The sequence below is a fragment of the Portunus trituberculatus genome, chromosome 1, assembly GCF_017591435.1.
Source record: "Portunus trituberculatus isolate SZX2019 chromosome 1, ASM1759143v1, whole genome shotgun sequence".
In the NCBI taxonomy this organism is placed as follows: domain Eukaryota; kingdom Metazoa; phylum Arthropoda; class Malacostraca; order Decapoda; family Portunidae; genus Portunus; species Portunus trituberculatus.
This window is the reverse complement of record NC_059255.1, coordinates 729,986-747,157: the sequence shown is the minus strand read 5'-3', so window position 1 is coordinate 747,157 and position 17,172 is coordinate 729,986. Positions and strand designations below refer to the sequence as shown.

General features: G+C 38.4%; 2 protein-coding genes across 2 annotated transcripts in view; both read left to right on the top strand.

Annotated features, from left to right (window-relative positions):
* Window positions 1–1,044: 1,044 nt before the first annotated feature.
* LOC123505086 (zinc finger MYM-type protein 6-like) lies at window positions 1,045–7,462 on the top strand. The gene is given in 5 exon segments (XM_045256495.1): window positions 1,045–1,074; window positions 1,416–1,528; window positions 1,530–2,134; window positions 4,972–4,996; window positions 7,318–7,462. Coding segments are annotated over 5 exon segments (918 nt in total).
* LOC123507197 overlaps window positions 7,387–17,172 on the top strand; it is a 336,550-nt gene continuing 326,764 nt past the window's right edge. Inside the window, exon 1 of the mRNA XM_045259927.1 lies at window positions 7,387–7,566. Coding sequence (XP_045115862.1) covers window positions 7,465–7,566 — 102 coding nt within the window. The 5' untranslated portion in view covers window positions 7,387–7,464. The remainder of the gene's footprint in view (window positions 7,567–17,172) is intronic.

Below are 17,172 nucleotides of genomic sequence, written 5' to 3'. Positions count from 1 at the left end.
TGTCTTCATTACACTAAAACAATATTCAAAGCTCTCTATACATCCTTATTAGAAATTTAGAGGAATACACTTTTATGACGGTTCATTAAGATGTAAGTTAATAATGAGATCGAAACATGTGCTACGATGCTTGGCGCCGCCGCAGCCGGGGAATCCCCGCTAGGTCTTCCCCCTTCAGCGACCTTCATATTTGTGTCGGACTATAGTTCACTTTCATTCCATGCAATCACATCCATACCATACATGATGCTCGGAACAGCCACGCTCTTCCAAACTTCTCGCAGCACGTCATATTTACTCGCTCTCATCCTTGCTGCACTTCCTAGCCTACCTACCCACTGACTCACCAAGCTTATCTTCTCATTCTTTGTCTTCACGCAGCCAACCGGACTCATCCACATCCCCAGGTACTTGTATTCATCTGTCTGTTGCATCTCATTCTCACCTATAGTTCGACACAAATATGAAGGCCGCTGAACGGGGGGGGGGGGAGACCTATCGGGGATTCCCCGGTTGCGGCGTCGCCAAACGTTGCAGCCCCAGTTAAAGGATTAACATTGAGTGTGGAGAAACGCCCATCTCTCTCTCTCTCTCTCTCTGTGGCTTGTTACTACTTCCTCCTGTTTCTTATTACTATAATAGTTCTCTCATGCACGTGTGTGTGTGTGTGTGTGTGTAATCCTGCTTGCGCGAGTCTTTCAACAGTTTACGTATTGGTTCTCCTGTGACGCGGCGTAACACACACACACACACACACACACACACTCTCTCTCTCTCTCTCTCTCTAAAATAGACAAGTAGACATGCATCTTTTTTGTTGCTTTATTTTACTCTTTTTCCACACCACCCATGAGGTAAGAGTTAAGGTGCGTTTTTTTTTTTTTTTTTAATAGAGGTTTTACCCTGTAGGCATAATCCTCTCTCAGCTATTTAATCAGACAGTTCTTCGTCAGAAGTGTCCTCCACATTGATAATAAAAGAATCCTCTAAGCAGAACTTGTTGACGCTGTAAATAATTAATTTCTCTTGCTTATGAAGGTTGCGATGGCGAGTAGCGCGGACGCAGTTGTGCAAGTAATGGTACAATTGTACCAAAATGATACATTTTGACAATGCTCGTACATTCTTACGCCGCTCAGCAAAATTGGTACAAAATAGAATTGTCAGACAAAATTTGATACTTTTTACCGTTTTGGGAACAAATTTGATACTTTTTGGCTGTCCTAGGACAGCATTTTTTTTACAAGCTTGGCCAGCCAAAAAAAAAAAAAAAAAATATATATATATATATATATATATATATATATATATATATATATATATATATATATATATATATATATATATATATATATATATATATATATATATATATATATATTATAAAATGCATTGGTAGTGAGAGTCTGAAGGAGATAGTGGAACTTTTACAAACTAACAAATATGCAATACTTGTTGATGAAAGTACAGATATATCAACAACAAAGCAGTTAGCCATTGTTGTTAGAGTATTGAACTTTAAAAAGAACTGTTGATGATAAATTTCTACAACTGTTGGATGTAGAAGATTCCAGCGCTGAAGGTTTATTTCAGCTTTTAAATAAATTTTTTGAAACAAATGGTATCCCATTTTCAAATATGCTGGGTTTTGCTGCAGACAATGCATCAGTCATGATGGGTGAAATGGGAGGGTTAAAGGCAAAACTCCTTCAGAAAGTACCTGATTTATTTGTAATTGGATGTATTTGTCACTCCTTACATCTGTGTTCCTCAGCAGCTTGCAAAAAGCTCCCCAAAGCAGTTGAGGAATTGTGTAGAGACATACATGTCTACATAAATCATAGCCCAAAGCGGCTCATCAAGTTTCAAGAATTTCAGGAATTTGTTGATGTTGTATCACACAGAATTCTGACTGCTAGCCAAACAAGATGGCTTTCTTTAGAATCAGTAGTTAATAGAATTTTAGAACAATGGCCGGCACTCATCCTTTTCTTCCAAGCAGAAGCCTTGGAAGCTAGTGTAAAGTCTGCTGCAGCAATACTTGATGCCCTTAACAATCCTATTTACAAACTTTATTTCTCTTTTTTAAGTTATGTTTTGCCTATCATCAACAAGATGAACAGAGAATTTCAGAGTGAAACTGTTATGATTCATCTTGCTTACTCCAACATTTGTGCATTTTACAGGACCATTCTAGGTAATTTCATTAAAAGGAATTATATGAAAAGCAAGTCAGATCCTTTTGATATTATCCTCAGCAGCTTGCAAAAAGCTCCCCAAAGCAGTTGAGGAATTGTGTAGAGACATACATGTCTACATAAATCATAGCCCAAAGCGGCTCATCAAGTTTCAAGAATTTCAGGAATTTGTTGATGTTGTATCACACAGAATTCTGACTGCTAGCCAAACAAGATGGCTTTCTTTAGAATCAGTAGTTAATAGAATTTTAGAACAATGGCCAGCACTCATCCTTTTCTTCCAAGCAGAAGCCTTGGAAGCTAGTGTAAAGTCTGCTGCAGCAATACTTGATGCCCTTAACAATCCTATTTACAAACTTTATTTCTCTTTTTTAAGTTATGTTTTGCCTATCATCAACAAGATGAACAGAGAATTTCAGAGTGAAACTGTTATGATTCATCTTGCTTACTCCAACATTTGTGCATTTTACAGGACCATTCTAGGTAATTTCATTAAAAGGAATTATATGAAAAGCAAGTCAGATCCTTTTGATATTATCCTCAGCAGCTTGCAAAAAGCTCCCCAAAGCAGTTGAGGAATTGTGTAGAGACATACATGTCTACATAAATCATAGCCCAAAGCGGCTCATCAAGTTTCAAGAATTTCAGGAATTTGTTGATGTTGTATCACACAGAATTCTGACTGCTAGCCAAACAAGATGGCTTTCTTTAGAATCAGTAGTTAATAGAATTTTAGAACAATGGCCGGCACTCATCCTTTTCTTCCAAGCAGAAGCCTTGGAAGCTAGTGTAAAGTCTGCTGCAGCAATACTTGATGCCCTTAACAATCCTATTTACAAACTTTATTTCTCTTTTTTAAGTTATGTTTTGCCTATCATCAACAAGATGAACAGAGAATTTCAGAGTGAAACTGTTATGATTCATCTTGCTTACTCCAACATTTGTGCATTTTACAGGACCATTCTAGGTAATTTCATTAAAAGGAATTATATGAAAAGCAAGTCAGATCCTTTTGATATTAACTTCCATGATCCAAATAATTTTTTGCCTGAAAGTGAATGGAATTTGGGCAGTAAAGTTGAAACCCTAATGAATGACCAAAATATACAAAAGAGAATAGGATCAGATTTTAACACTTTCAGAGTTTGTTGTCTGAATTTTTACATTGAACTGTCAGGACAAATTAGTAAGAGGTTCAAAGGCCTAGGTGGTGTATTCCCTCTACTAAAAGCGTGTGACCCTGCTGTTGCTCGCGTAACTGGAGTTAAAAGTTTGGTACCACTGGAGTTAAAAGTTTGGTACCACTCTTTAGTAAATTTCCACAATTGATAAAAGAGTCAGAATATGATCAATGTAATGATGAGTGGAGATCCCTCACTTTTCATGAAGCAGTGGCACCCATCACTTCAAATAACCCAGCTGAGTTTTGGTGTTCTGTCAAGGAAATCAAGAGCAGTGATGGAACACCTATATTTTCAAAGCTTGCAAATTTCATGTTAAATTTACTTGTTCTTCCACACTCCTCAGCTGCAGTTGAAAGAATATTTTCTCAGGTCAAACTTATAAAAACAGATCACAGAAATAGACTAAATACCACAACAATGAATGATCTTTTACTGACCAAAGGAAGTGGCGGTTCTGTGAACTGCTATGAGTGGGAGCCAAGCAGTGCCATGGTAAAGAGTTCTGAAACTGTATTCAGAGAAAAGTGAGATGTAATGTGAAATACGCTCCTCTTCACCACACTCATCACTGATTGACTGCATGATGAGTTCAACTACTATTTTATTTCCAGTTACCCAGTTGCCGCAGTAGTTGTCATGCTCTAATGGTGAATTGATTTCTTATGTAAAGCTCAAATTCTACATGTAATAAGAAGTTAACATGCATTTTTATTTTTGGTGTAGTAATGAGAAAATATTTTTTTTATATAGTATGTAAGAACTGCAACTCTCCTAAGCAATGATACTTTCTTTTTCTTATTAAAGTATGTACTGTATTACTGTAATTATTCATACTGATGTTGATATTATTGTGATATATTTACCTACTATATGATCTCATGATTACTCTAGTGACATATTTACATATGTGATGCTTCACCAAAGGTAGATGCACCTATGTATGGGTTAGTGTTATTGATGTGAAGTTGCAAGAAATGACTGCAAAACTTCTATACTATGACAGTATTTTTTCTTGTCATTACTGTAAGATTGATCTCTTATTGATGCTTGAATTATTGTAATGGTATACCATACAGTGTGTGATACGAGTATCTTATTGGTATTCTTGTGAGTAACTTATGTTCTGTGTGCTGATTTTATATCTAAGTCTATGGTGATACAGTATATCTATATGCTCATATTATGGTAGTGCTATATTTACATAGAGTGTATGATGTCTTTTTGATATTCTAGGATAAGTGATTAACTTACAGGCTGTGAGCCTGTGATAATGATTTTTTATAGCAAAGTGATGTGAATCTACATGCTCAATATGCTCATATTTTGGTGGTGATATATTTACATACAGTGCATGATATCTTATTAATATTCTAGTGATTAACTTACAGGCTGTTATAATAATGTATATTTCATAGCAAATTGATATTATGAAATGTCTACATAGATTTACTGCATCATACTGGTGTTCCTGCAAATGTTCCTATTTTCTTATATATGATGGATAGATAGGCTGGTAATTACCACACAGTGCTTGAATCTTAAGTGTCTTCATTATATTTCAATATATATTCTATACAATTCTAGTGAAGTTGAAAAATTTAAGTTGAATATATTGTTTCTCATATTTTTTTACTCTCTATATATAAAGATTCCATGTATATTTTGAATAGAATCATGACTGTATTACTTCTAGTGATAGCTATATTTACATACAGCGCATGATATCTTATTGATATTCCAGTGATTAACTTGCAGGCTGTGATGTTGTATATTTCATAGCAGTGATATTATGATATGTCTACATAGATGTACTGCATCATACTGTGTCATACATAGTCAAAGAGCAGGTGTTCCTACAATTGTTCCTAATTTAAACTTAAGAGTTACAGGGAAGAAACCTCACTGGTATCTCTTTGTTTTAAGTCTATATTCACTAATGTCACAATCACACACCCATTAGCGGGTAAATAGATAGTAACGAAGATAATAGCAGTGTCCATCAACCTATAGAGAGAGAGAGAGAGAGAGAGAGAATTTTTCTCTCTCTCTCTCTCTCTCTCAGACACAACTGCCAGACGGCTATGATGATTCCATACGTCGCTTTCAGCCGCAATTAAAGAAAATAATTCATACAGTGACGTAACGCAATAAGTAATTTGATTTAATAGATAGATGATAAATTTGATACATTTTGGTTCCAAATGGTACATTTTGAAGATCACGTGGATACATTTTGATTTTTCCTACTTTGATATTCACCTTCCATCCTGAAGCGATGGAACTCAACGATTTGACTCAGCGGTCAGGGAGGTTGACCTCACCCATGTGGTATCTATACAAAATCATTGTCTTCATTACACTAAAACAATATTCAAAGCTCTCTGTACATCCTTATTAGAAATTTAGAGGAATACACTTTTATGACGGTTCATTAAAATGTAAGTTAATAATGAGATCGAAACATGTGCTACGATGCTTAGCAACGCCGCAGCCGGGGAATCCCCGTTAGGTCTCCCCCCCCCCCTCCCGTCAGCGGCCTTCATATTTGAGTCGGACTATAGTCTCCACACTGAGTTTCTCTCATCCTCTGACCCATTCACAACCATTACCTTGCTCTTTTCACTGCTAAACCTCACTCCAAAGTCTCTTCCATACCCATCTATAACATCAAGCAAACTCTGAAGCTCTTCTGCCGACTCACTCATAACAACATCATCTGCATACAAGAGCACACCTATCTTATCATTCCCCACATTTACACCTGCATTCATTCTCCTCAATCTAGCAGCTAGTTCCTCTGTATATAAGCTAAAGAGGGTTGGTGATAATATGCAACCCTGCCTAACTCCTCTTTCACTCTTCACCCAGTCTGTCTCTACATCTCCAAGTTTATACTTAGCTCTTGTATCCTTCGCACTATGTTAACTATCTTTGCACTTAACCCAATCTTTTCTAGCACTCTACTTAGCATTTCTCTGTTCACCCTATCATATGCTTTCTCTATGTCTAGAAAACCTAAGTATAACTTGCTACCATCTTTCTTCTTTCTCTCAATCAATTCATTCACCACAAACATATTGTCTTCAGCTCTCCTGTCCACACGGAACCCATTCTGCTCTTCACCTAACACTCCATCTCTCTCAATCCATTTACACAATCTTTCATTCAAAACTGCACTGAACACTTTTCCTACTGTGTTAATTAACGCAATCGGCCTGTAGTTTTTAAACTCATTCTTACTCTTGTACCCTCCCTTATGCAACAAAGTCACCCTGCATTCATTCCACATTCTCGGCACTCTCTCCTCCTCCCACACCTGGTTAAACAACTCAGTCATCCTATCAATCACAACCTCTCCTCCATTTTTGTACAATTCATAAGATATCTCATCCGGCCTTGCTGCCTTCCCATTCTTCTGCTTCTTCACTCATTTCCCCACCTCCTCCCTGCTGATCCTTTCATTCAACTCGTCTGCATCCTTTCTCTCCAGTGTCACACGCCCTTCACCCACATCAAAGACCTCACCTACACCTCCAATCTCTTCCCTAAATTCTTTTATTGCCCTTCTCATTTCTTCCTTATCAGTCACCACTGCTCCATTCACCTTCAGGCTCTCCACATTCTCACTGTCAGGCATCCCCTCACCCCTTAGGAATCTGTACCATTCACGACCACCTTCCACACCTTTCTCTCTAAGGGACTGAATCACACTTTTCTCACATTTAACTTCTTGTTGTTTTCGGGCTTCGACGATCCCACAGATCATATGAGCCCTCATTTAACTTTAGCATTCATTATCTTTCGCTTCGTCACTCGCTGCTGACTCACATACGCTGTCCATGCATTCAGGTACTCACTTTCAGCCTCCTCACTCTCATGTCTCCTCTTTCCTAACTGTCTGCACACTCTATTCAGTCTCTTCCTTTCCTTCCTAGCATCTCTAATCTCATCATTCCACCACGGCGTACTTTTATGCTTTCTAGCACTTGTTCTAATGCTCCGGAACGATCCCGAGGCACTTGTAGTATCAAGATCAAGATCAAGATAGCGCGGGAGCGGAGGCGTGATGTGTATACTTAAACATGTGTGCATTACCTGGCTGGGGTCGACCTACACAGCAAAATAGAGCTTTGGATATTAAGAATGGTGGTGGTGTCACCGGGGTGCGTGGAGCAAGTGTCAAGGTAGGTAGATAATACTGATTTAATTGTCTGATACTATAGTCCCCGGCTTACCGGCCATTATTGCCTGGCATGGTAGCGGTCTGACTGACAATAGCGGCTTCATTTTGGTGTTTGCAACGTATCATGGTCACTCGCTAATAAGGAAGACATAAACAGTGATAACTAGGAAACACGCGTGACTTATTCGTCGTAACCAAGGTAGTGTATTGGTGATTTACTTCCCCTCGTGCATAGGGCATCACAAGGCTTGCTGGCCCAAGTAGTTATGCTGTGAAAATGATAATGCCATTCAAACTGCAAAATAAAACCTTCCTTCTTTGGTATTTATTTTTACAGTTACACCAACAGCACACTCATGGATGAAATGATTTTCTCATGGTAGATTTTGACCTGTTTTGAATGCATATTCACTTTGTTTACTTCGCAAATCCGTATTTATTTTATCCCCCCTTTCCACCGCCTCTTATGAAGATACCATTTTGCGATAAAAGGTAGCATTTTTTTTTCTGCTAGATTTCGTTTCTGTTGTGAATACGTATATACATATATACGGTATGTATGTATGTATGTATATATATATATATATATATATATATATATATATATATATATATATATATATATATATATATATATTATTCTTTCTTTATTCTTTGTCATTACATTCAGACCCTGCTCCACCAACTAGTGGCGCTCCGCAGAGCCTCTATTCTATAGTAATTAAATATAAAATACAAATATGAACAATACTTAGCAGAGTACTATATAAAATATTGTAAAAACTGATCACACACACACACACTCACACACGCGCGCGCACACACACACACACACACACACACACACGGTAGCTCAGTGGTTAGAGCGCTGGCTTCACAAGCCAGAGGACCTGGGTTCGATTCCCCGACCGGGTGGAGATATTTGGGTGTCTCCTTTGACGTGTAGCCCCTGTTCATCTAGCAGTGAGTAGGTACAGGATGTAAATCGAGGAGTTGTGACCTTGTTGTCCCGGTGTGTGGTGTGTGCCTGGTCTCAAGCCTATCCGAAGATTGGAAATAATGAGCTCTGAGCTCAATCCGTAGGGTAACGTCTGGCTGTCTCGTCAGAGACTGCAGCAGATCAAACAGTAAAACACACACACACACACACACACACACACACACACACACACACACACACACACACACGTTAAAATCTAGCTCTACATGTAATGTAGTTTAAGTAATCAAAACATAAAAATTGCACATTATAATCTTACACAGTATAATGTTGAGTGACAGTCATATCTGACATATCATAGGCATCCCTGAATAAATATGTCTGTAGTCTTTTCTTAGAAAGTTCATTGCTATTGCTTGCCTTGACCTGCACTGGGAGCCTATTGTACAGTCTTGGAGCACACACTTGAAAGGCTCTGAAACCCGTATCTGAGTTACATCTTGGCTCATTTAGCCTGTACTCATCTGCTACATGTCTTACCACAACACTTGTCTTAACTTCAAATGGATGCAATAACTTTCTTAAATAAACAGGTTTTCCAGTAGTCACGACTTGATAAGTTAACACACAAATTTTATAAGCAATACGAGCCTTTATCGGTAACAAATGCAACTCAATGACTACAGGCGTTATTCTGTCGCGAGGTGAAACATATTTGATCATTCTGGCAGCCCTGTTCATTGTCAGTTGTAATTTCCTTAATTGATAATTTGGCAGGTTATAATACAAGGAGTTGCAGTAGTCCAGCTTGGCTATTACATGATTTTGAATCAGAGACTTGACAGAATATTCATCCAAATATCTCCTTATGAAAGCAATGTTCCTCAGATTATACCTTGCCACTCTCACAGCCTCATTTATTTGATCATTTAAGCTTAAATACTTATCAACTATGACTCCCAAATCCTTAACCCTCTCAGATAAATAAATCTTTGTACCATTTACATGTAAACTTTGCACTTCGTTAAACCTCCTAAGGCCACTCTTTTTTCCAATAAACAAACATTCAGTTTTCTCTACATTTAATTTCAACTGTTTTTTATTCATCCATTCCTTAATAAGAGCCATAACTCTTGTCATTGTATTTTCTGTATCTAAAATATTGTTAACTGTTAAGTAAAACTGAGTATCATCAGCATAGAGAGCGAAGGTTACATCAAATTCCTCCAAAATGAAAGACAATTCTATAGTATAAACACTAAATAATACCGGTCCCAGCACACTGCCTTGGGGAACACCTCTGTTGAGCTGACAGTGCTCAGAAAAGGAGCTCCCCACTTGGACATAATAACTCCTATTTACAAGGTAGCTCCTTAGGTACTGCAGTGCACGTTCTCTAACACCTATGATCTGCAGATCTTCTAACAGTACATCATGCACTACAGTATCAAAAACAGCACTCATATCTAACAATATTAAAACACCACACTTTCTCTCATCCATCATACACAAAAGATCATTAGTGACACTACACAATGCTGTTTCAATTGAGTGTAACTTCCTATACGCAGACTGATTGTCAGGCAATACATGAATAGTAGATAAATAATCCATTAGCTGAACATGAATCACACTTTCAATAATCTTTGATAGGAATGATAGGTTTGAAACTGGTCGGTATGAAGAAAGGCACTGCCAATCAAGTTTACTCTTTAGAGTAGGTTTAACAATAGCAAGTTTCTCACTTTCCGGAAAAACACACTCACATAACATAACATAACATAACATAAATAATAGGATAACAAAGGGCCACCAGGGCCCATCTAGGTTATCCTGTATCAGTCGCACAGCGACCTCGTCATCAGTACTTAAAGATACACTTACAAGTACACAATACATTATATACTAATTCTAAATATTTGGCCCATTAACAGGGCTAAGTCCTGCAGTGAATTCCTCTACAATCTGTGATCGATCATGTCTTGTTTAACTATAGTAAATTTCTTATAAAAACTATCATGCAGTGCTATACATAATTATAAATCTAATAAATTTAAGTGCTTATCTAATCTGTTTTTAAACATTGTCAAACTAGTGCTATTTACAACCGTCTCTGGCAATGCATTCCAGAAGTCTACCACCCTATGACTAAAGAAATATTTTCTTATATCTAACCTGCAGCCTTGCTTTCTAATCTTCCTGCCATGATTTATAGTCCTACTTCCCTCCTCTAAGGTAAAGAAAGATCTCACATCTATGTAGTTTGTATCTGAGAACATTTTAAATAACTCTATCATATCCCTCTTATACATCTCCTCTCAAATGAAAACATGTTTAATTCCTTTAATCTATCTCTATACTCCAGGCGCTTTAATGCTGGTATCATCCTAGTTGCTCTTCTCTGAACTGCTCTAACATGTTGATATCCTGCCTATAATGGGGTGACCAGGGCCGGTATTTATCAAAAGTTCCAAGGGCTTGGGGGAAGTCCTAAGCGCTTGGGGCTCTCCTAAGCGCTTGAGACTACTTCCAACTGTGAGAAAATCCTTGTGGCTTATCCCAACGTCTTGTGGTAAGTCCCAAGTCGCGCTCCGCTTGGGAGAACGAAAACGGTGTCCCAAGGAGTTGGAAGCAGTCACAAAGCAGCAAGATGGCCGAGCAACATCAACACAGGCTTCGTCAGTGCAGGAATTTCCAGCCAAGGAGAGACATATTTGACCAGTACGACGATGCTGAATTCAAGAGAAGGTTCAGGGTTGATCGTGCTGGCCTTGTGTTTGTGACAGACTTAGTGCGACCTGCAATTGCTAATTTAACAAAACGAAGTTGTGCTGTGAGTGCGGAGATGAAGGTGGCACTGCTTCTTCGGTATTTGGCGACGAGAAAAATGCAGCAGTGCAACGCTGATGACTGGACTTTCACAGCCCACCATCAGCAGAGTGATCAGTGACACCTTGGATGCCCTTGTACACCCTGACATCATCCGGAGGTTCATTCACTTCCCGGTGAATCTACAGGAAGTGGAGGGGATCAAGGGTGAATTCGCTGCAATTGGTGGGTTGCCTGATGTGGTGGGTGTTATTGATGGCACTCACATACGAATCACGGCACCCCACGAATATGAAGAAGTGTATATATATATATATATATATATATATATATATATATATATATATATATATATATATATATATATATATATATATATATATATATATATATATATATATATATATATATATATATATATATATATATATATATATATATATATATATATATATATATATATATATATATATATACACACACACACACACACACACACACACACACACACACACACACACACACATATATATATATATATATATATATATATATATATATATATATATATATATATATATATATATGTATAATATATATTTTTTGTTGTTGTTGTTGCACTGCCTTGCCACATTATAATGCATTTCATTTTATTCTCTAAAATATACCATTCTAAAATTATTCATTGCCTATCTTCTTTTATTGCCACAATCATCACAGCTACACTGTGGCCTAACCAAACCTAATCAAAGTAGCCTAGCTTAACCTAAGTAACCGACTTCATTATAAAAAACTAAATAAGCTCATCACATAAAAATACATATATCAATACACATAAAATATACATATAATACTACCACAAACGCGCTGTACGTTACGTATTCAATTATTATATATAAATAAAACAAGGATTCTTCTGGGGGTCCTATTGGTTAGATTAGCCTACTATTTTGCTAACCATAGGTGTACATGAAACTTTTGTTTTACCAACCTTTTTCCCTCTATAACTCTTCGTTTTTCCCCGACTAATTCCAGCAGCTTTAGCTTAGCCGCTTGGCTCCAGTTGGCTGTCCTTGTATAAGGTGACCTGCATAGTTTAGCCTTTTTGGAGGTTGCTGCTCCTCCGGTGTAATTTTCCTCCATTGGACGATCACTCTTGGTGCTGCCTTCCATCGTGTTGAAAGTTGAAAGTTGCACGTGTCATTGCTTACATCCGCCATGCGGTACCGAAATAATTTGAGTAGGAATATATGTACCATTACCATAAAATTGGTATATATATGAATTATTTGTGTTTTTTATAGTTTTTTCTTATTTATCATTGTATAATTAGGCAGAAAAAACATTACTTTAAGCCTAAATAACACGAAAGTTGTATGTTTCCTTTTCACATGGTAACACTGACTGATTTCTACAATCTTGGGAAAAATAGAAGATAGGTATTCTCCCAACGGAGTCTCAAGGCGGCTAGGAGAAATCCCAAGATTTGAGAGTGACGTCACGGTGACGTAGACACACTTGGGAGTAAATTTGGGAGAATTCTTGGAACTTTTGATAAATACCGGCCCAGGCCTGTATGCAATATTCTAAATGGGGCCTAACATAGGAATTATATAAGCTACGCACCACTTCCTTACTTTTATAACTAACATTTCTATTTATAAAATCCAGGATCCTATTTGCCCTATTTCTTGCTTTTAAACATTGCTTTGAAAATTTCATAGTCCTGTCTATCACTACTCCTAAATCCTTTCCCTCTTCTACTGCCTCTAGCCAACATCCCTCCATCTCATAGCTAAAATTTGTGTTGTCTTTACCTAAATGCATAGCCTGACACTTTTTAGAATTAAACTCCATCTGCCACCTGTCTGCCCATGCTATCAGCCTGTCCAGGTCTCGTTGTATTCTGTAATTGTCCTTTTCACCCTGTACTGCACATGCTATCTTAGTATCATCTGCAAACTTTGATACTTTGCTACTAATTCCTATATCTAAATCGTTAATGTACACCAAGAAAAGAAGAGGTCCTAGCACTGATCCTTGGGGTACCCACTAACCACTTCCTTCCACTCAGACATTGCCCCATTTAATACTACTCTCTGTTTCCTATCAGAAAGCCATTCACTAATCCAATCAACTAACCTACCCCTATCCCATGTAGTCTCAATTTGTACACTAGCCTCCTATGCGGTACCTTATCAAACGCCTTGCTAAAATCTAGATATATAACATCTATGCTATTTCCATCATCTAACTCCTTGGTAATATATTCTAAGATATCGAGCAAATTTGTAAGACAGGACCTCCCTGATCTAAAGCCATGTTGGGTATCTCTAATTAATCTATTCTCATTTAAATGCTCCCAAATACTACCCTTAATGATTTTCTCTAGTATCTTACATACTATACTAGTTAAACTGATCGGTCTATAATTATTCGCATCATCCTTCCTACCTTTTTAAATATTGGAGTAACATTAGCTAACTTCCAGTCCTGAGGTATCTCAGCAAACCTAAGTGATCTTTCAAAGATTAACTTAAGTGCTTCAGAAATACTGTCTACACCCTCCCTAAGTACTCTGGCATGTAGCTCATCAGGACCACTGGCTTTCCTATCGTCTAGTTCAAGAATAAATTTCCTAATAATTCCCGGTTTTATATCAATATTTTCTAAAGCTCTTAAACTACTCGCCGCACTGTTTGTAACAGGATTTCCTATTCTTTCCCTAGTAAATACTGAAGAAAATTGTTCATTCAATAATTCTACTATGTCTTCATTTTGATCCACTACTACACCATCTTTTCTGAGTGGTCCAATCCTATCCTTATTTCTTTTATCACTGACCTTGTAATAACTATATAATTTTTTGGGATCTTTACTCCCAGCTCTAGCTAGTTTTATCTCTGCCTGTCTTTTACTTTTTTTATAACCTTACTCAAATCATCCCTGACCTGTCTGTACTTAATCAAATCTACATCTTCCCCACTTTTCTGCAACTCTCTATATGCCCTCTTCTTCTCTCTGATCTGGCTACCTATCTCATGAGTCCACCATAATGGCTTCCTGTTTCTCTGCCTTATATCTTTGTAAGGGATACACTGCATCACTATACCCTTTACTACAACCTTAAAAATATCCCACATCTCCTGTGCAGTTTTAATTCCAAAACTATCTTCCCAGTTTACCTCTCCTAATAACTGACGTAACCTACCATAATTGCCTTTCTGATAGTTTGGGACTCTAGTCTTATTCGCTATATTATCCCTACTGGAAATAATGATAAATCTAATTATATGGTGGTCACTGTTTGCTAAAGTCTCTCCTACCTCAACTTCCTTTAAACAATGCTCAATATTTGTTAGTACTATGTCTAAAACCTTCCTCCCCCTAGTAGGTTTATCTACCATCTGCACTAAGTAGTTATCCTGAAAACTTTCCATAAACTTATTTTCACTAGCATCTCCTACCATCCTCTCCCAGTTTACTGACTTAAGATTAAAATCCCCTAAGATAATTGTCTGACTAGTACACCCCTATTTATCTCATCTACCATAAGGTTGTCTACATCTGCTGACTGGTTAGGTGGCCTATAAAAGCTCCTACTCTAATAACCTTACTTTTGTTTACTCTAACATCCAGCCATAAGGACTCTACTCTGTTATCTACCTTAATACCATTAACCTGACTGGAAATGAAGGATTTTTTTACATAAATAACTACTCCTCCGCCTATCCTACCAATTCTCTGGTGTAAATACATAATGTATCCATCTACTTCATATTCTTTCCTATTTTCCTAAACTTTTCCTCATTTACCCATGCCTCTGTGACACATACAACATCTAGGCCCTCCTCAACTATATAACTAGATAACTCGTCCTTCTTGTTCCTAAGACTCCTGGCATTTACATAAAAACATTTAAGTCCTGCTACCTTCCTAGATGCTGTCTCCTTATTTGGAATCCTAATCTTATTCTCTCCTATTTGCACCTGGAAATCTTTCCTAATCTTTTCACTATCTCTGTTTATCCTATCTAATTTATGTCTAGCATCTTTCTTCTGGAATGCATTTGCTACCTCACCCCCTACACTCCATCCCAACTCCCCTCCAGACATCCACTCAGCACATCCACACCCTTCCTACTCAGATGCACACCATCCCTAGCATACAAATCCCTTCGCCCATAGAACCTATCCCATACATCCACAAAGCTGACACCCACATCCTTACACATCCCTTTTACCCGATCATTCACACCAATGGTTCTAGACAACCATTCCCTGCTAACATACACACGAGGCAAGATTCCTGACACTACACACCTCCTACCACTCTCCCTTATCTTGCCTAACATTTCCCGAAATCTTGCCACTAACTCCTCCGACCCACCTGCTCTGACATCGTTCCCACCTACGTGCAAAACTACTACACCCTCCTCTCCATCCCCCAACCCTCTTCTGCACCTCCTCACTCACTGCCTTCACACCTGCACCAGGCATACACACGTTCGTCCTCCTATCCCTGTCTTTCCCACAGAAAGTGCTATCTAAATACCTAACCTGAGAGTCACCCACCACACACACCTGAGGTGTGCTAGGCACAACCCTCCTCCTCCTCTCCTCTACCCCCTTCTTTCTCCTTTCACTCACCACAACCACTTCATTCACTCCACTCTCACTCTCCCCTCCCCTCCAACAAACCGAACCTATTTTCACACTCAACAGGTTTAGTCCTATCCTCCCTAACTGCCTCCGCTTTCCTTCCCTCGCAACCTGCCATCTCTGCCCATCCTGACTACTATCTTTCCCAGTCTGGCTCGCCTGCTCCCTCTTCCCCACTCTGCTCTTCCCGACAGAGGGCCAAGCCACCCTGTCGCCCTCAGAAGGTCCAACCTTCGGCCTAACACTGATCTCCTGCCTAATTTTTTCCACTGCCTCCCCAAGCCTCTTAACCTCCTCCTTCAATTCAAAGATGAGAACTTCGTTCGCACTTTTCCCCTCACTTAGCTTTCTGATTTCCTCTCGCAATTCTCGGTGCTCAAGAGAAAGAACTAAATTCTCGCTCTTGAGCCTACACACCATACACTCAGAAAAGTCAACGACCTTCCTGTCGTGCCCACACATCTCACACACAACAAATTCTCCCAATCCCACCTCAACACTCTCTTTCACGCACTCAATCACACTCTGATATACCTCAGTAGCTACCGCCATACTAATTTACAATATGTTAACTCACGAACAAATAAAAATACTAGGTGACAGCAGGGTGGGGGAACCGCGGTGGTGGGGGGGCCTAAGTGAGGTCAACTAATCCTCTTTCAAGGTCAACTTGACGGTTACAAGCCTAGTCTCCTCGCTCTACAAAAATACTTTTAACTCACAAACACTGATTCTAACCACTATTTCACTCTAATCTAACACTTGCAGTACACACTTTCACTTCACTAACACTCAAAAGCACCACACACAGACACCAAGCACAAACACCACTCGCTAACTATAAAACCACAGCCAAAAACGGAGCGCACACACAACACGTCCACTCGCCACCACAGCTATCAAGCACAGCATGAAAGCAATTATCATTAATTTCACTAGAAATCTTAGCCATTACGGTGTCAATCAAAATTGAAGAGTCAAGATTAGTTTTATTTTTGTAAGTAATAGTTTTCTTGGTCTTCCTGTTTCTCTGCACCTCAATCATGAATGTAATAAGTTTATGACAAGGAGAAGTGGCAAAGTCTGGCTCAACCACAAGGTGATGAATTCACTGTCACAAAATACTAAGTCCAGTATATATCCTGAAAGAGAGGTGGGTTCATCAACTTTATTTAAG